The following is a 20,382-nucleotide window of genomic DNA, read 5'->3' as shown; positions in this document are numbered from 1 at the left end:
TGTCTGAATAAACTAAACTTTTTTTCGGGAAATTAACTTTGATCTCGTGACATGTTTCGACTGTCAACTGCCAGTCTTCCTCAGTGGTATCTGCAGATCACTTTGATGTGTCACAGATCAAAGTAAACTTGTCTGAATAAAGTTGTCTTGTCAAATCTGAATAAATAAAACCTTAACATATTATTTAAAAAAAAGACTAAATGAATTATTAGCATTTCTATTGTTCACACGAGGAGTTATTTTGCTCTAAAAAAGTATTTTTTTTATCACATTTTTGTCTAAAAATGCTTCACTTTAGGGTAAATATTAAATTAAAATGCCCTAAATTATATTCAACTATGAATAACAAAAGATTAAATGTTTCAACTCCTGCATCCCGTTGCCATAGTGACGTGACACAACCCCGGGCTGACTCATCGATGTGAAAACCCTGTTGTTTCCGTCTGAAAGCACAACTCGACACACACACTTTGTGGCTAAAAAGAAGGGAACGAATAAGAGCTAGAGCTGTCTTTTTTTGTTGTTGTTAAAGAAAAGAGGAAATGTACAGCTGAGACATCAGTTTAGCCCTGGACAGCCTCGTGAAGAGAAACCAGACGCGATAAATGCATGGCTTTCTGCGCCGACATCGTTTATAGCTCCGCTTTGTCCTCGTGAACCCAACGGATGACAATACGAAGGAACCCGCAGAGCTGCTGGCCTCGGAAAAGTCAAACCTCCCTTTTCAAAAGTGAAACAAACATTTTCTTCTTGCAATAAAAGACATGAAGTGAACAATTATTCATTTTTGTGAGCGATGCAGTTCCACACAACAAAACAAGTTGTTCTTTTTTAGTGTTTTCAACCCACTTCAAACACCTTTTAAACAAATATCCCTCAGTTATAAAAATAGACTCTTCTTTTTTTTTTTTTCGTCATAAAATAATACACATCATTACTTCTCAGTGATATAATCTGGTAATGTATAGAGCAAGGCTGTTATTTTCAAAGTAAATCTCATCTTGTGACAAAAACGTGAAGCCTAGCACCATGTACCGGTACTTCCTTTGACTTCTTCCGGGAGTTTTGCATATTCTGGTTTGAGTCCAGATCCTCGGCTCGCGCCCAAATCCGTCCCTGTCGAAAGCCAACAAACTAAGATAAAGGTACTGACGCAATCTCACGGCCGTAGCTTCACTTTTGTACAGTCCGAAAGAATGAAACCCAAAGGAAAAAAAAGAGTCCAAACCAAGAGAACAAATAAGTCCCAAACACTGTTGCTACAAAGAATTAGAAAACCATATGTACAGGACCCTGTAATCCTTGACTTTCACTGTCAAATCCCATTGGTTGTGAGTGTTTCTACGAGCATACAAAGTCGCACTTGCTTGATTTGTTTAGTTTAGTCTTGAAAAAAGCTTCTTGTTGGACCAAAATGTTAGAAAATAACTGCCACTTTTCCCTCCCACGTGATGCTCTCCTATGAAGGTAGATATGTTGCAAAATGAGAGAGCTCGTAGAATGTGATGTGAGAGCTTGTGTGTAAAAAAAAAAAAATTTCGTGTCACAAATAATGGAAAAAAATGTGAACCTGTAGAGTTAAAAGTTCAAAGAAAATGATCACACGTGTCGACTGAAATTTACACAAATGAAATGACAGCTGCACACTTGTATACCAACATTTACTTTTTTTTTTTATTACTGGTGCCAATTATCGTTTACAACCACAACTCTGAGGTTACAACTTCTCCAATCTAATGCTACAGATGCACAAACTACTTTTCTCACGTGAATCCACACTTCTGTGACATATTTCGCGAGACATCTGTTGCAAAAAACATATTAGTACCTGTATAAATAACAACTGCAGAGTTGTGGTTGTAAACTATAAGTAATAAAAGAAACATGCAAGTGAATGTTGAATGGATTACACGTTGTCAGCTGACATTTTATTTGTGTAAATATCAGTCTACTCATTTGTGATTTTTTTTTTTTTAACTTCCCATTCAGATCACGCATGTGTGAATATTCCCATTTTTTTCCATCCTTGGTGACATCAAATTAATTTCACGTGTGTGTGGATTTTTATACACAAGTTCTCATATCTACGGTGTACATTTTAGGACATCCTCAGGTCTCAGAGTGAGGTGTCGGGTATCAGGAAAACTTCTGTCATTTATTAGACCAAACCGACTCATGACTCAGCAAATCCTTTGTCAAATCTAACGGTATCAGTCTTCAAAATAAAAGTCATCAGACTCGACGGTCTCAGGTCCTAAAAAAAAACGACATGGCGTTTTCATTTGAAGGAACCGAAAGTACACATGACGATGTAAGATGAAAAGACGTTCTTTCCTTTTATTCTTTTAAAGTTAAGATATATCAACATATTTTTTGACTGATAAATACATAGTTAAATGAAACGTTGATACAGCTTAACCTTTAAGAATAAATAAATAACAGTTTTCAACTTACTCTCGTATCTGAAGCAGCACATATTGATGATGTCATGTTTATTTCCAGTTACTTCAAAATACAATGTCATGTCGTGTTTTATGGCCTGAGGCCGTTGAGTCTGATGACTTTCATTTTGAAGCCTGATGGCGTGCCATTTGACGTTGCTTGCTTTGACAAACAACGCCTTTTCATCTGACGGAGGTTTTGCTGAGTCAGTGTGGTCCGACAAATGACAGAGGTTTTCCTGAAATGTACATTGTACACATCACATTCTACAAACACTCCCATTTTGCAACATATCTACCGTCATGTCTCCTGTCCTCCCTGTTGTTTCCTGGTGCAAATTCATCATCAGCAGCAAAATGACGTCCGTCTGGACTCCGGTTAAAGTCCGAGTACCAGGACGTGGACAGTCTACCCTGTGTAAAGTCGTCTCTGTCACCAGATCACACTGGATATACTGGTCTCTCGGGGTAGTAGTGGCAACATGGCGTTGTTGTTATGCCCCTCCTCCAGACTCTGTTGGCGCGGGGACTTGGACTGCGCCCGCTGCCCGTTGATGAGCGTCATGGGGATGTTGCAGTAGGTGTGCTGGCCGCCCAGAGACGAGAGCGGTGGGAGGGTACCGCCTGGCGCCAGGTCGTAGTCGTAGCCACGGTAGTAATGTTTCTGCCTCATCTGTGTGTGACACGAGTTGTGAAAGGTGGGGCGCAGGTCCGGGTGAGCCGTCGCCATGGCGGTGGAGGTGGCCGCCGCCATGGAGATGGCCGACACGGTCTGGAGCTCGCCGAACGGGCCCTGCTCACTGACGTCCAGCACCTGCTCATGCGAGATGCTCAGCGGCTCCAGGCGCTTGAAGGGCATCTCATAGAGAAGCTGCTTCCAGAACTTAGAGTGGAGCTTGTTGCTGGACGGGCCCCGCCACTTGATGACCGTCAGCGTCTTGATGGTGTGTTTGAGCGCCTCCACCTCCTGGTAGTTCATGATGCCGCGCAGCTCGGCACACTCGATCAGGATGACTTTGATCTCACCGGTTACCAGCATGTTGCGCAGCCGCGTCTCCAGCTCAAAGATGCTCCACCCCCTCCGGACCACGTAGCTGGGCGTCATGACGATGATAAGACGTTTGCTCTGGTCCACGCAACGCGCTACGTCCTCGATGTAGGCTGGGAACAAACATACAGAGAGGAGATGCGTAATTTTCATGGATTTAGTGCTTGTTTTCTCTTTGTGTGCCTGTTTTGTACTCATTCTACATAACAACTACGCAACTGAAACTTTTGACAGAAAGATTTACCGTCTGATAGCTGTGCTACCATCTGACGTCTGGGACAATAAAACTGATTTTATTCATGGGGATCGCATTGATGTCAAAACCTGTCAGAAGATCAAAGTAAACTTCCTAAAAAAAAAGTTGTCTGGACAAATTAAACTTTTTTTCAGAAAGTTTGCTTTGATCTCCTGACAGGTTTCGACCGTCAACTGCCAGTCTTCCTTATAGGTGTCTGCTGATCACTTTGATGTCAAAACCAGTCAGAAGATCAAAATAAAGTTCCTGAAAATAAGTTACCTGAATAATTTCTTATATTTTTTCAGGAAGTTTGCTTTGATCTCCTAACATGTTTCAACTGTCAACTGTCAGAGGTGTCTGCTGATCGCTTTGATGTGTGGATACAGAGGAGATGCATAACTTTCATGGATTTAATGCTTGTTTCCTACGCTACGCAACCTCTAGATTCAAGCAACTAAAATTAACTCTGGATTAAAAAATAATCTTTAATGATTTACCATTTGATAGCTGCGCTAATATCTAGACTCGGGGACACTAAAACAGATGTGAATCTTTGACAAGAAACACAAAGCCAAACAAGACAACAGTGGGACATTCGAGGGCGCTCCATTAGCTCTGTAGCATGTCTCTCCCATTTGTGTGTTTATTAAAACAGGGGAGGGGGTCACCAAATGCCTTCAAGAAATATGTTTTAGCCCAATTTGACCCTCATTTTTACCCTTTTTCTACAACTACACCAAACTTGTCATATTTGAACCCATTTTCATCACTTTTTCTTGCCATATTTTTGTTCCTTTTAATGCATTTTGCTACATTACTCCCATTTCTGACACTTCTCCATCAAAATGCACTTTTTTTTCCACATTGAAGACATTTTTCGGCACTTATAAACCCCACTTTTCCACCGAATATCACATATGTTGACCCATTATTGTCACTTTTAACCTCTTTTCCCCATATTTCATGCTTATTTTTCAACTTTAACTGCGGTCTGCCAGTTTGAACTAATTGTTTTTATTTTTTTCCGCCAATGTTGACACTTTAATCCCTTTTTTTACCACTTTTGCTCTCCGTTTTGCAACTTTTAACCAATTTCTGTGGTTTTTAAAATCACATTTCACCAATTTTCTCACCAATTTTGGTTGAAGAGAAAAAAGCCAGGATTTACATCTTTAGGATGACTATATACGGTGGCCCAAATAATAATAAAATTCCTGGCTAACAGTGGTTATCACAAATTCATAGAACAATGGACCATCATTTTGCATATATGTGTATCATATGTGTAAGCCCGAAAAAGCGCTCCCCTTTATTCCCACTTATCGATGGCCCTGTCTCCACGACTGTTCTTTAATGTTCATGGGTCTGTTATTTTGGGAGTCGTGTGCTGAAAAGGTTGAGAACCACTGTATTAAAAGACAATGTGTTCGTCTTTCATCACCAGTAAACGTGGATCTAAAGTCACCCAGTATGCTAACTGTTCTGCTCAGCTTTAATCCATCTTTTTTCACCGACCAAATTGGATAAACAGACACCACATAATTAGCTAATGAGCAGTAGTTTCATTTTATGTTTCCATTGATTTAACTCAGTAAATCTACTCGGCTCACGGTATTGTTTTAAAGCGTTGTAGATTAAACCTTTTCATTCAGGGACTCCATGCACTATTATAAGTAATTTATATCTCCATAAGTGCCAAATAAACACTAAATCAATAGATAGTTGTTCACCAGCTCTGTAGAGTTGTAAACTAAGTAGAACACTGAGAGAAAGTACATTATTAATGTTTGTGATCTTGTTTTGAACTCTCACAGGAACATTTTCAGGTCAGAGTTGTGAATAAGAGACTTTTCTTTGTGTGCTTGAAGCTCGCATAGAAAAACAAAACAAAACAGATTCTAATAACTTCTTGTGGCTCTGGAACACATTTTTTGGCCGCTGTTGTGGTTTAGCTAGGCCACGTGAAGATCGGCTCCCGTTAGCATAGATAGCTGCATATGCTGTGAGGCTAGTTTTACTTCAGTAAAGATGTTAAAATGTTCATATGACCACTGATCTTCACACACACAATCATAGTATACATTTGTTTCCTTTTCTGAACTCAAAATGAACATAACTGAAAGTAAGCTCGGCTAGCTAACAAACTGAACCTTTTTTGTGCGCTTACAGATAGACTTTAAAAAAATAAAAAAAATAATCAGCTTAAAAAAACATTTTCATCACCTATTAATTGATTTGAGTTAAATTCCTGTAACATAATCCAAAAAATCCATAGAAAAGCTCATAAAATGCTAACAGACTTAGCATCATAAAGAAAAGCAACAAAAACTATAAATATAGAGTTTTTTTGCATTTCTTTAACTTACAATTATATTATGATTTCTAAAAGTTCACTTTTTGTTTGCAAGACAGTTTTTTTTTTTTTTTTAGTTACTGGAGAGAATAGCCGAACTAAAGTTACAAGCTGTTGTTTTTCTGAAGGACTTTATAAAATGCACTAAATGGCTTTTACTTCATAATTTATGAACGAGTCGTAGATCAGCAAATGCTGCACGGAAAAGAAAATTAAAACAGTGGGCATCAATAATTCATTACTGGTCCCTGAAGAAGAAATTAAGTTGTTAACCATCAGTTACGACCTATAAACTCTAACAAAGTTGCTGCTTTTCTGCATGGCTGCGTTTGGTCTGAGTGTCCGTGTCTGTCGCTGTGTGGGAAGAACAAGTACCTCTAAGTAGTCTGGTGTCATCCTGGAAATGATCATTGGTGAAACCTGAACAGATATTTCAATTTCAAATCAAAAAAAAGGTTTGCAGAACATTTGGTTTGCAATGAAAACAACACTGTCATGGTGCTTGTTTATTCCAGTTTAATATGGGATGATTAGCATAAAGAGCAAAAACAGAGTGTGAGGATTTCATTCTTGACTTCATCTGCTGTTCTTCTTGTTTTCCTCACACCATTGAATTTAAATTGAATGTAAATGTTTCGTTTCATTGAATGAATACTTTTTGAGATATGGACAATTTAGAGAGTGGGGTATGTACAGTATGTGTTGGTTTTTATTCCATTTTCAGCTTCAGAAACTACACAAGATAGGAAACTGACATTTTGTATAGTAGTACACCTCTACCTACTCTCTCAGAATATACACACATATCTATCTGGTGTACATTCTATATGGTGGACATGCCAGCTCTTCAAATTTGGAAAAGAGTTAGTGTGCTTTTGATTCTGGGCCTTCAGTAAACAACTTAGCATATGCCTCAGCTTCCTGGTATTTGATCAGCTTTGAGCTATGAACATAGACTGTTCACATTACTAATTATTAGTCATATATATGCATTGGTTCTTGGGCGACACGCTCTGGAAAATCAACACATTACCCGCTCACTAAATTGTCCATATCTCAAAAAGTGTTCATTCAATCAAACTAAAAATGTACAGTGTGACTATTGAATAATGACTTCACAATTGATACAAATTTGAGAATTTTTTAAGACTAAAGTGCGTGGGCCATTTGTTGGAATGACCCTAGCGTTTCCCAACCATTTATGTTCCCTTAGTCCCTAGGTTCCCAAAGTGGGGTACGCGAATTTGGCATAGGGGGTATGTGAATGTAAATGAAAAACAATGACAACATTGGAAACTATATTATAAACAGAGCAGTTCATGTTAATGCTAATGCTAGGTCAATATTAATGTTAGGCTAATGTTAATGCTCGGCTAATGCTATTGCTAGGTTATCACTATTGCTAGGCTAATGATAATGCTATGGTAAAGCTAACACGTGGTCAATTTTAATGCTAGGCTAATGTTAATGCTAGGTTAATGCTATTGGTAGGTTATTGCTGTTGCTAAGCTAATGCTAATGATAAAGCCAATGATAAGCTAATGCAGTGCAACGCGGGCCAGCACCTGCAACCTCACTTGTATTTTCTTCAGGAAATACAAATATTCTAGTAATTATTATTATATATTATTCTTCAACAGGATTGGTCAAATTTACTGTAGGGCTGTATATGACATAATATTATGTGTTTTGAAGTATGCAGGAGTAGGCTTCAGGTTAAATGTCTGAAGGGGTACGGGACTGTGGAAAGTTTGGGAAACACTGCCGGAGTCCATGTTGTGCATCGTTTATTTTTGCCAGCAGGCTTGTCGAAACAATTTCTTTGTCAAAACCTTGGATTTAAGCTTTTTAATAATCATTTTTTTTTTTTTTTTTTTAATTCGCCGTTTTACATTTTCAACTTCACCTTTTCATCTATTTTAATTAATAAAGAGTGTGCCACAAATCATTATTGATGGATGAGAACAAACAAAAAAAAAAGTGTGTGCATGTAATGTTCTATAATGGTACAAATTAACGTACCACTGGTTGGGAACCACTGGTTTAGACAATAGTAAAGTTTCATTGAAGCTAAATGTCTATCGTTACAACACATAACTCTCCGCTCTTTATTTTGGATCCCAGTAAATCAGGTCTTTAGTGTGTCGTAGATTGTAAAACGACACATTTATCAGCCCCGGGGAAAAAAAAGGCTTGTCGATGCATGTTTAAAGCCCCAGATGGCCGCGCTGAGGATTAGCCTTTATTGCTAATACATTCCCAGTGGGAGCTAAATGTTTGTACGCGGACAATACGGCAGCAGGATAATCATTCCTATAGATTCCTCTCAATCCTTGCACATTTACGCTATTTTCCCAAATGACAACATGGAGCACACAATCACAATCTGTGTTGCACAAAAACCACTGAGGAGCCACTTCATTAGTAACGGTGGCAAAACAGGCAAATGCACCAATCGGGGGTGGGGAGGGTTGGTGGTGGGGGATGGCTAATAACATAATGATATTATCCAACTCATCGACGTGATGAGTTAATCAAAGATGCGCACGGGGGACATGGTGAGAGCTTTTCATTCCAAACAGTGTGGTAAAAACATGCATTAACAGTAACAGAGAGCCATGCATACGGAGCTTTTTGATTGTGCAGCTGACGGCGTTCGCATGCAGAGGAACACTTAAATCAGGAAGTTGGGCTGTAATAATAACAGGCTTGGCTCCTGCTAATTGTGCCGCATACATAATAATGTATAATATAGGTTATTACGCCTCCCGCAGGCTTTAAACGGAGCAGGTTGTGCACTTTAAATACTGCAGAATAAAAGGAATGAGCTAAAACGACGCACGCGGTGCAGCACATTATAGGGCTCATACTGCTTATTGTTTTAAAAAGAAGTGTATACTGTGCAGATTATAGATAAGCGATGCTCGAATTGCAACTGAAGAGTATAAACCATTTTACTGCAGTTTTAACTATTTACAAACTCAAGCATCTGTGCATTTTTTGCATTTTACACGTTACACAAAATCTTCTCAAATCTTTCATCTTAATCAAATCTAGTTAATGTACGTGATGTTATGTACTGCTGTGCAACAGAGATTTTCTTTTAACCGATGAGTATGTAATATAGACGTAGGAGTACGTGAGTTGGAAGATTCTGTGACCGCAGGCGGGGACATTTCACTATTTTAGTGTTTGTGTGGAAGGAAAAACATAAACAATGGTGTGAACTCACTTGAATTAATCTTTAATTGAGGAATAATTAAAGTTTACAATATTTTTCTATTAATAAACTTGAAAAAAACATCAAAATAGCCTTTACTCTTTGAAAATGAATTGAATATTTTGTATTCCTTTTCGTGTAATATTTTTTTTTAAATTTAGTTTAGGATGTGTAATTTAAGAAAAAAATAGGCTTTTAAAAGAACAAACCAATTTATTTATGCCTTTCAATTCATAAACTTAAAATAACATCATATTTAATTTTTTTTACTTGTATGCCTTTTTAATGTTATATTTTATTTAAATTTTATTTAAATTATTGCTTTTATTATAACGTTTATGTGCTTATTTCTTTCTTTATTTGTTTCACTTTTGTCCCTTTTTATGTAATATTTGATTTCTGTTATATTTTACTTTAATTACCCTGTGTTTTTATGCACTTTTGTAAAACTGTTTACATGCTCATGTAGAAAAATGTTTACAATGTCCCTTGTGGGGCTCCGTAACAAACCAAAAATTTAAAAACAACTTCCCATGTGATGGAGGCTATTTCAAGCCGTTTCTTGCACAGGAAGTTGCACCCATAACAAGGAAGTAGGTACTTCAGGAAGAAGAAAAAAGTGGATGAATTATTGATGTTTTCTGATGCCTGATCAGGTGCATTAGACTTTAAACAGAATAGTTAATAACATTATTAATACCATCCCTACTTTTTTTTAAGGTAATAATGAACTGAAGTGAACCCAAACTAAATGTCAAAAAGTTTAGTTTTATGAATCTTGGGTGAGTAGAGATTTGGTTTTAAATGTGTCAGATTTATATAATTATCATTAAATATCAAAAATAAGATGCTTTTCTGATCAATGGTTAAAAGAAGCCGATGGAAAAGCAGAAATGGTCGTGGCATCCGAGGATGTGAATGAGGGGAACACACAGGGCATCATAATCATCATCACCACCAACACGAGTTACACCATGCCACAGACACACGACACATCGCCATGGCAATAGAAAGAGAGCTTACTTCCTGTGGGGATCAAGTCCCTGTCTGGAATGAAGAGTTTATACCCATAATGCTTCTCCAGCACGTCGGGGAGGATCTCCAGGGCAAAGCGCTCCTCCTCCCGGGTCTCCTGGCTCCACTGGTCGGGGTCTACTTTGGTGTAGGACAGGTAGGCATCATAGTCCTTGTTATCTGCAGTAGGGGAGGAGACAATTATAGCAAGATGGTGGCGTTCTGCTTACAAACGTTGGCTTTAAAGGGGCGATATTATGAAAAAAATCTCTATAAAATGGTTTTGCTACAGTGATATACAGTACATTCCTTTAGCCTCATTTATTCTTCTGCTCTTCAATGGAGGCAGTCACATTTTTCTCTGCTCCCTCTTTCCCACCTGTATCTGTCCTTGGTGCTGCTTTGTTTTGTTTGGTCTTGTGAATCTATTAGGAGCCTCTCTTTGCATCTCATCCAAAACTGAAATTATGAAGCTGATCAGCTGGTCTCTCAATGCAATTTTTTCAACAAAAAGATCGGGCAGTGGTGAGCCCGCCTGTCCACGTTTGCCGCTGGATATGCGCTTGACCCTTGGAACAAGTGGCGAGTTGTGCGCGTCTCGATTCTTTCCGTGGAAGCTGTGGAAGGCATCTACATGTTTGGAATTATGGTAGCAGGCATGCTGCTGATTGGAGCTGGCAGCTTCCTGACCTCTCGCAAAGTGCCTATTACATTGGCTGCGGTTTTGGGAAGGCTGCCAGTCATTTCTGAAGGATGGAGCAGGGGTCTCAACACTCATGTGATGAATGATCTCAAAATTGAATCCAACTTGGAGAAGTTGAATGCTCTGCTAGTTAAAAAGGCCACCTTATTGGATTACTGCTGGGAGACCGGGGACTCAAGGCTATCGAAATTGAACTAGCATAAATCGAAAACAAATCGCTTATCTTCTTTGGCTCCGAAAGCCAGCCGCCCAATTCTGTCTCATCTATCACCTAGTGTTATGCAGAAAGACGCTCCCCCCACCAACATCCTACCCACTCCCACCCCACCTGAAGATTTGTTTCTGAACTGGATCTATTCAAGGTCATCACACATCATCTGACTGTTTTCAGAACGGAGCGAAGGGATTATATTTCAAAGCCTTCGTCGGCAGTCTGTTCGCCCTCCCTCCCTTCAAGCGACAGGGAAAGCGGGTGAAGCGCCCACAAGAGGCTGCATGCGTGCGCCCCCCAGCGGCTGACAATCTTTTCCTCTTCTCCGTTCAAAAGTGCTACATATGGTGCAGCTGTTAGTTAATAAATGTGCCCGTGTGGCATTTTGCTGATTCTGGTCAGACTCATTTGAAATACAATTATCTAGATTTATATCGTATTTCACCTTTTTGAGAATTAAATATTGAGATATGAGTTTTGGTCCATATTGTCCAGCCCGAGCAGGGATGTTTACTGCATTTCAATGTCAACAAAGGTAGGCCTACCAGATTCTAATCACCTAATTGTATTTAGAAAGAGGTTGATAAGCGGGTATTTTAGATTTCTTGTACACCTGTCTAAAAATATAAGGGATAAAGTTTGCATTTTGAATTAATCTTAGTAACTTTGTTATGTAGGAGGAGGAGTTATTAATAATGGGTTATATAAATAAGAATATTATTATGATTATTATTACTTCAACTTTTGCGGGGTGCCACTCCTGTTAGAATTATGTCTACGTTTTTAGACTAAACCCATTAATTTGAAACCAGGGAAAAGTGAATTCGAACAGCAATCTACACCATCATCACAGCTTTCATGAATCAGAGGAATCAAAAATTACGTTTAACCTTTTATTCAAAATTCAACAATGAGCACAGTCAAAATATCAATTGAAATGGGATAATTAAATCATGATAAAATACATTTCTAGGCTAACGAAAGTAAGGATTATATGTAATAAAGTGAAATCACTATTCTAGGAGAATGCTAGTCTACTAAACATTGAATAAAATGCAGGATACATATTCGAATAATAAGATCATAAAAACAAAGAATGAAATCATAAAGAGAGCTCATAAAACAAAGAGGGGAAGGCAGACAGGGGAGGACGAACAAACATGAATGAGGTGAACTGTGTGTGGAACATGTATGGATGTGAGCTATAGTGGATCAAGTTTGCTGATCGGAGTTCGTTCTGGTACCTTGAAGATGATGTCAGGGTTGGACCTGGAGGTACTGTTTGAAGAAATGCAGCGGGACGTGCCACCGTTGAGTTCTGTTGCGTTTCAACAGAGTATACAGTAGCCCCTTCAGCCAATCCAGGCAGTTCTGGCCTTCGCAGCTGAGTTAGAGACTGGCTCGTGGCTTACCACAGTGGGTTGCGAGTCGGGCTTCTTTCGGCTGTTACGCACGTCACTAGATGCTGAATTCATCCGAACCAAGCAAGCTGTTGTTTACAAAAATCTAACTGTTTCAACTACAAACAAAATGAAATAAATAAAAAGATGGGAAAGGGAAACGCATTGAGCATGAAACGCCAGCGTCCCAAAACTGAAATTTTGGGCGGTTTTCTTCCTTTTAAAAGATTATCTTTGAGACTTGCCTCCCAAGGAAAGGCTTTGTTAATTGGTTTAAAGTTGCCAGCATCTCAGCTGTTTGCCTGCGGGTGTGTGTGTATGTGAGGACACTGACAAACATGAGGGATGATCCCTAGATTTAAACATAAACCATAATAATGAGTTCAACATATTCAAATAATCTATTCGACATCATATCTTGAAATATCATGAATTATGAGACAGTTTGATACCAAACATGACTGGAAAATGGCCTTGCATTACTTCAGGAACTGATTAATGAATTTTACTTGTAATTATTAAACATAAATGTCAAAAATCATGTTATGCCTATTCTTTACTATATAGTTGCAGTAGATACCTTAAACTAACTTTTGTGATGTTTTCTGGTATTTTAAGCACTTTTTAAATGATGAAATGGGTATATGATGGCTATAAAATTATCTGAAAAGAGTGGAATAGTACAGACAATATTTGCAATTTCAATTTCTGCAGAAACCATTCCAATAATGTTTTCATTTGTAACTTTTCAAACATAATACAGTTTCTTTGTTCTCAGTTCTTCACTTGGACACATCTCAGAGAAGGCCTGGGAAGTGTCATTGTGTGACAGCTCACCACAGGGGTCAGGGGTCAGTGGGACAGTTCTGTGATCTTACAGCATCCCAAAGGTATCTGTTTGTAAAGGAGGGAGAAGACGGGTGTTCGTCCCCCGTGTGGAGTTGTAAAAAGAGTTCGTACTGAACACTTCAAAGTGTTGGGCCAGTCTTTTCGGCTCCGTTACTGGGTTCAAAGGGCACATAGTGGGGTTAGCTATGCACCTCAAAGTTGCCGGGGCAGTTATTTTGTAAACAGTTCGTGATAAAGAAACAGACTCCTTGGTTAATTCCTGTTAGGAAGAGGGTCTTTAGGCTTGATGTGGTTTGGTTCCCTACAGTTACATGTTTGTACTTTAATAAAAGTGTTACAGCAGAGAGAAACATTTGCATTAGGGCATGTTTGGGCTGTTAACGTCTCCCTGAGCCTCTTCGCACAAATTAAAGGCCGTAGATGCACTGTTTCCTACGACCGTCAGCAAAAACTGTATTTCCACTCTCCACATTCCTACTCTGGGAGCTCTGATTGGACGAGGACCGACCTCTGAGCACCTTTTCATTATCGCTCTGTCCCCACCGACCCATAACTTTGGCCCAAACAAATTAGGACTCCAACACGAGCCGAACGCGCTGGACCCGGCCCCGTGGTGGTGGTGGTGGTGGTGGTGGGGGGGGGTCTGGAGTCCCCCGTGGAGCCTCTGATTGATGCCAGATTTAAAAAAGGAGCGAGCTGAGGAACGTGAAGTGGAGGAATGAAAGGCTTGAGAGTTGAGGAGGAGAAAATAAGGCGTCCCCGAGCTGCCATTCACTCCAAAAGGAAGATAATGGCCTGTGGGTTGTGTAAAAAGCCTCCAGTATGAGTCCAACTGTGTGGACACCGCTTTAGGACACGCTCCAGATTCACTTTAGAGCCTCAGCATTTTTGTCTAAGGTTCTGCTAGATTTTTATTAAAGCTATCGCCACTGCAGAATTAACAGCTACCAAATGACTCAAAAAACATAGAACATTACAAAAAAAAAATACACAAAATGAAGTAAAAAATAACAGAAGCATAAAGAAAACGACAGTAAAAAAAAACAAAATGACAACAAAGACACTAAATCAACCAACAAACAGACAAGACGACTAAAACTAGACAAAATTAACAAAATGTTTAAAAAAACTAACTAAATGACAGAGAAATACACACATTCCGTTTTAAAGGTGGTGAAAAAGGAATAACCTGAGGTTTACCTGAGGCCAGATATGACGGAGGATTTATTCTCACATTAAGCATCTCTTAATATTCTTCCCTCTGCTGCCTGCTTGTCATATAAATTTCTCTCTCTTCCCATTGGGTAATCTTGATATTTTGGCACCACTTTCAGGAGCTGCTGGGTAATTAATCCAACTTGTTTTTATAAGGCGCAATTCATTTTACAACATCTGGGACGGATAGAGATGCAACCCCATAATCACTTAACTCTGCAGCCTCGTGTCCTGAAGGTTTTTAATGAAACAGGAGTGAGTGAGTAGATCAGACATGGGCCACACATCCAAAATGATTCCAAAACACACAAAAACGCATAAAGATACAAGAACATACACCAAAAGTTGAAAAAAGTACTCCAATAACACACAAAACAACAACAAAAAAGGCCGGAAACCACAAGGAAATTAAAAAAAAATAAATAAATAAAAAAAAAAAAACACTTAAAAAATAAATACAAAACCATATAAATACACAAAATTACTACAAATAAAGCACAAAAATACAGTAAAATATAGAAAATGTATAGCTACTGCAGCAGCTGTTAGCATTTAAAGGCAGAAAAGAAAAAGAAAGAAAAAATGAAAGAAAGAAAGGACATATAGAAGAGGAAAGAAATAAAGGAAGATAGAAAAGAAGAAAAAAGATGAAAAGAAAGATAGAAAGAATGAAAAAGAAAGAAAGAAAGACAGGCAAGAAGAAAGAAGGAAAAAGATAGAAAAACTAAGAAAATAAGAAAGTTAGAATGAAAGAATGAAAGGAAATACAGAAACAGAAAGAAAGAAAGAAAGAAAGACAGGCAAGAAGAAAGAAGGAAAGGAAGGAAAGAAAGAAAAGAAGACAATAGAAAAGAAAGAAAGACAGACAGACAAGAAGACAGAAGGAAAAAGATAGAAAAACTAAGAAAATAAGAAAGTTAGAATGAAAGAAAGAAAGGAAATACAGAAACAGAAAGAAAGAAAGAAAGAAAGACAGAAAGAAAGAAGGAAAGAAAAGAACGAAAAAAGAAAAAGAAAGAAAAAAGAAAGAAAAAAAGAAGATAGAAAAGAAAGAAAGACAGACAAGAAAAAAGAAGGAAAGGAAGGAAAGAAAGAAAATAAGAAAGAAAGTTAGAATGAAAGAAAGAAAGGAAATACAAAAACAGAAAGAAAGAGAGAAAGAAAGAAAGAAAGAAAGAAAGAAAGAAAGAAAGAAAGAAAGAAAGAAAGAAGGAAAGAAAAGAACGAAAAAAGAAAGAAAAAAGAAGATAGAAAAGAAAGAAAGACAAGAAAAAAGAAGGAAAGGAAGGAAAGAAAGAAAATAAGAAAGAAAGTTAGAATGAAAGAAAGGAAATACAGAAACAGAAAGAAAGAATAAAGAAAGAAAGAAAGAAAAAAAGAAAGAAAGAAGGAAGGAAAAAAGAAAGAAGGAAAGGAAGGAAAGAAAGAAAAAATATTTAAAAAAAGAAAGAAAAGAAAAAAGAAAATGCACAAAATCATAGAAAAAACCAACACAAAACAGCATCTCTAACAGCAGCAAATGCTAAAATACAAAGTGTGAGTCTGTCCGTCCAGAACTCACTCACACGTGCCGTCCTTTAGATACACCGACACTATCAGCTAAATCACATGAGAACTATTATATATTGTGTCAAATATGTTGATTTATCTCCTAAAGTGTTTCTACATATTCAAATAAAACAGTTTGAAGTGTCCTTTGAAAAAAAACAACAAAAAAAACACTTCAAGCATCATTAATGCGTCTCATAGAGCGCTCTGTGCTTTACAAATGAAGACGTGATTATGTAAATGTAAAAAAAAGAAACTCATCCTCTTAAGGATCTAAAAGTAATGATGATTACCATGGCAACGTGACCAGCCGAGGGCCACAGTCGTATAAAGGAAATAAGTTCATATATATATATATATATATATATATATATATATATATATATGGTTACCATAGCGATGGGATCTCATGCTATTGCTTAGCGACAGAACTGTCAACCCCTGTAACATTTTATAAACTTATCCTGTAAATTAACCAAATAAAACCAGACACAGATGACAAACTAAATAAAAATAACAAAATGACATAAAAAAAATACACACGAGGACAACAAAAGTACACATGACAACAGAAAGACACAAAGTGAACAAAAAACAAGACGACTGAAACCAGACAAAAATAACAAAATGACAATAAAAATACACAAAATGACAATAAAAATACACAAAATGAGAATAAAATACACAAAATGACTAAAAAAACATACAAAATTACAGAAAATCACACAAAAAGACATAAGAAATAACAAAAAACATATTTCTAACAAAAGAAAACAACGAAAATACAAAAAATGGCTTAAAAACATACGAAGTGATGGAAAAATACACAAAAGGACAACAAAAACACACATAATAACACAAAAAATTCAAAATGACAACAGAAATACACAAAGTTTACAAAAAAAACCCGACAAGACAACTAAAACTAGACACAAATACTCAAAATGGATGGAAAAATACACAAAATGGATGGAAAAATACACAAAAGGACAACAAAAACACACATAACACAAAAAACACAATATGACAACAGAAATACACAAAGTCCACAAAAAAAAAAAACAGACAAGACGACTAAAACTAGACACAAATACAAAAAATGGTTAAAAAAACATACAAAAGGATGGAAAAATACACAATAGGACAATAAAAACACATATATAAACACTACACAAAAATACAAAATGACAACAGAAATACACAGTTAACAAAAAAACAGACAAGATGACTAAAACTAGACACAAATACAAAAAATGACTGAAAAAACATACAACAATTCTGCAAAATACACAAAAGAACATGAAAAAAACAACAAAAACAAAAAAAACGACAACAGAGACTCACAAAATTAACTAAAAGACAACTATTGCTTAGCGACTGATGGCAACCTCCCTTTTCCGACATCCTGTAGACTAAAGCACATCATTGGATTTTTATAAATGGCGTTCGAGGCTTGGGTTTGAACGGGTGTGTGTCCGTGTGTGTGTGTGTGAGGAAATTCTCCTGAGAGCGTCAGAGGCAGCACGCCGTGTCTCATTGAAAGTGATTCTCTTCTCCTGGAGCAAATCGAAAAGTGTTTCTTTTTTTTTTTTTTTTTCTCTCGGGCGTAACAATTAAAGGAGATGAAACCATTTTTTTCCACAGCCTCCGTAGGCGGAGTCAGACGTTACAGTTTCACCTTTTTAAACACACATAACTGTGGTTATACTGTCCTCAGCCTCTCCAAACTAATCTCATTCCCCCAGAATTCATTGCAGCACCGGTGCTTGGGAGACTTGTTACGGTGGAATCAAATTAAAACTGTGTGATGCATGATCACGCCAAGACTTATCCACCAATAAGATTAGTTTTAGTAGCAGGGTTTTTTTTTCCACAGCATCCTTAGGCGGAGTCAGGTGTTGGTATTACCATTTTAAACACACAAAACTGCGCAAAATGTAGCTTAAATGAGTAAAATGTGGCCAACAATAGCAAACAGGGGCAAAAATGCAGAACAAAAAGTGGCAAAATGTTGAGAAAAAAGGAAACAAGTGGTATTTATTGGGTAAAAGGTAGCTTATTTGGATAAAAAGCATCAATAAATGAATAACAAGTGGCAATAAACGGTCTAATATTAGCAAAAATGTGGCAGGAAAAGAGTAAAAAGTGACCAAGATGGGCAAAAATGATGAAATAGGTGGGATGTAATGGTAAAAGGTAGCTTAAATAGACAAATTGTGGTAAAGAACAGTGAAAAAGGGGCAAAAATGCAAAAGAAAAAGAGGCAAAATGTTGAAAAAAGGAAACAAGTGGTATTTTTTGGGTCAAAGGTAGCTTATTTGGATAAAAAATGTCAATAAATGAATATCAGGTGGCAATAAATTATCCAAAAATGGCAAAAATGTGGTAGGAAAAGAGCATAAAGCGTCCAAAATGGGCAAAAAGGATGAAATAGGTGGTATGTAATGGTAAAAGGTAGAATAAATAAGCAAAATGTGGCAAACAATAGTGAAAAAGGGCAAAAATGCAGAACAAAAAGAGGGAAAATGTAGGGAAAAAATTAAACAAGTAGTATTTATTGGACAAAAGGGAGCTTATTTGGATAAAAAGTTGCAAAAATATGATAAAAGCGTGAAGAAAAGAACTTGCAAAAATGGACAAAGAATAGGAAAAAGGTGATATTTATTGGCAAAAGGAAGTTAAAGTGTGAAAAAAGTCACAAAAATGTTGAAAAGCGGCAAAAATGGGAAAAAGGAAGTGGTAAAATGGCCAAAGAAAAATAGATAAAAAGGGGTTTTAAGGTTCTCTGGAAAAATAATATTTAAAATGAAGACATAAAGAGCCATATGTTGAGCATCACTAACTTAATAACCCCTGCTCATGGCCTTCAAACCAATGTCTTATTGCATTATTTCATTAATTCCCATCATAGGAAAGCATCGCTGCTATTCCACTGATCAAAGCTGTGTTTTTTCCTTCAAAGCCAAACCTTTGCAAACCTGTCGTTCAAATCCAAACTGCGTTACCTAGAAAGTCACGCATTAAGACGTCAGGAAATGGGGCTAGAACTGAGCATTCCAGTGATTACTTTTAACTCAGATGCAAATGTGACAAAAAAAGCTGCATTAAAACATGGACGCCTCTCCCACTGCTGCACATTCATTTTAATGAGAATCTCCCAGTTTGTTGTTTCTCTAGTGACGTTGTGTAGAATTTACCTCCATCCAGGTCTTCACTTCCAAAGTGGTTCCTGTAGCAGAGCATTAACTCGATCCTGTAGCACTTGTAGAGCGTCACCAGACAGATGAGCAGCAGTAGGATGGCTCCCAGTCCACCAGCCAGTTCTACTGTGTACATCAGCTCTGCTAAAGAAGCACAGGAACCAACACAGACAGCCGTGAGCTCAGAGAAAACACCAACATTTTAGTCAATTTGGCCAAATATCAAGGAATAATTTGAGAAAAATGGCAGGATTTTGGACAAAAATTGAGAAGACCGGTCTCGACTACTACAGAACTACATTTTGGTACCAAATATGTCATAAAAGTAAGTAAATGTGTTTGGCAATTTTGTGTTTTTGATGAATCGCAACAATTTCCTCAGGGTGTATCACTAAAATGCTCTAAAAAATACCTCCGCCTTCTTACTTCTTCTATATCATACTTTGAAAAAAATACAGTTGTGTTTTATTCTACCATGGGGAGGGAGGGGTATCTCCCCAAATAAGGCCCTTTTGAGATATGGCTGTTAACCTATAAATCCCTCTGAGTGAAGATATCCTGGAGCAGCTGCTTCTCCTCCACTAGCACAGATTACTGCTGTGTACACAGCGACGGATTAGGACCAGAAAAATTAGCTCCTGACAAGTGGATGTGATGTGATGTGATGTGATGGAGCCACATGGCATCAGAAGAAAAGCCTCAGTTTGAGCTTAAATAGTGGGAAGGAAAAAAAGGGAAACATCGGCAAACCTATTAAAAACATGTGGAAAAAAATCAAATAAGAATGTAAAGAACTATCCACATAATAGAAAAAAGAGAAACATGTATGTATGCATTCACTCACCATCTTTTCTTTCTTTATTGTGGTTAAAGATGAGTTACGCCCACTCACGTGGATTACAGCCAAGATTCTTCTTTTATTCTCATTCTGTGCTCAAATTG

At 37.5% G+C, this 20,382-nt stretch overlaps 1 protein-coding gene across 1 annotated transcript in view; it reads right to left on the bottom strand.

Moving 5' to 3' along the window:
* Window positions 1-2,473: 2,473 nt before the first annotated feature.
* Window positions 2,474-20,382, bottom strand: part of LOC114476221 (interleukin-1 receptor accessory protein-like 1) — a 316,582-nt gene continuing 298,673 nt past the window's right edge. Inside the window, exons 9-12 of the mRNA XM_028467582.1 lie at window positions 19,438-19,584; window positions 10,324-10,494; window positions 6,456-6,500; window positions 2,474-3,602 (exon numbers count right to left, since the gene is read on the bottom strand). Coding sequence (XP_028323383.1) covers window positions 2,875-3,602; window positions 6,456-6,500; window positions 10,324-10,494; window positions 19,438-19,584 — 1,091 coding nt within the window. The 3' untranslated portion in view covers window positions 2,474-2,874. The remainder of the gene's footprint in view (window positions 3,603-6,455; window positions 6,501-10,323; window positions 10,495-19,437; window positions 19,585-20,382) is intronic.

Source organism: Gouania willdenowi, chromosome 2 (assembly GCF_900634775.1).
Source record: "Gouania willdenowi chromosome 2, fGouWil2.1, whole genome shotgun sequence".
NCBI lineage: Eukaryota > Metazoa > Chordata > Actinopteri > Blenniiformes > Gobiesocidae > Gouania > Gouania willdenowi.
The sequence above is the reverse complement of the archived record's forward strand: the minus strand, read 5'-3'. Positions and strand labels throughout refer to the sequence as shown.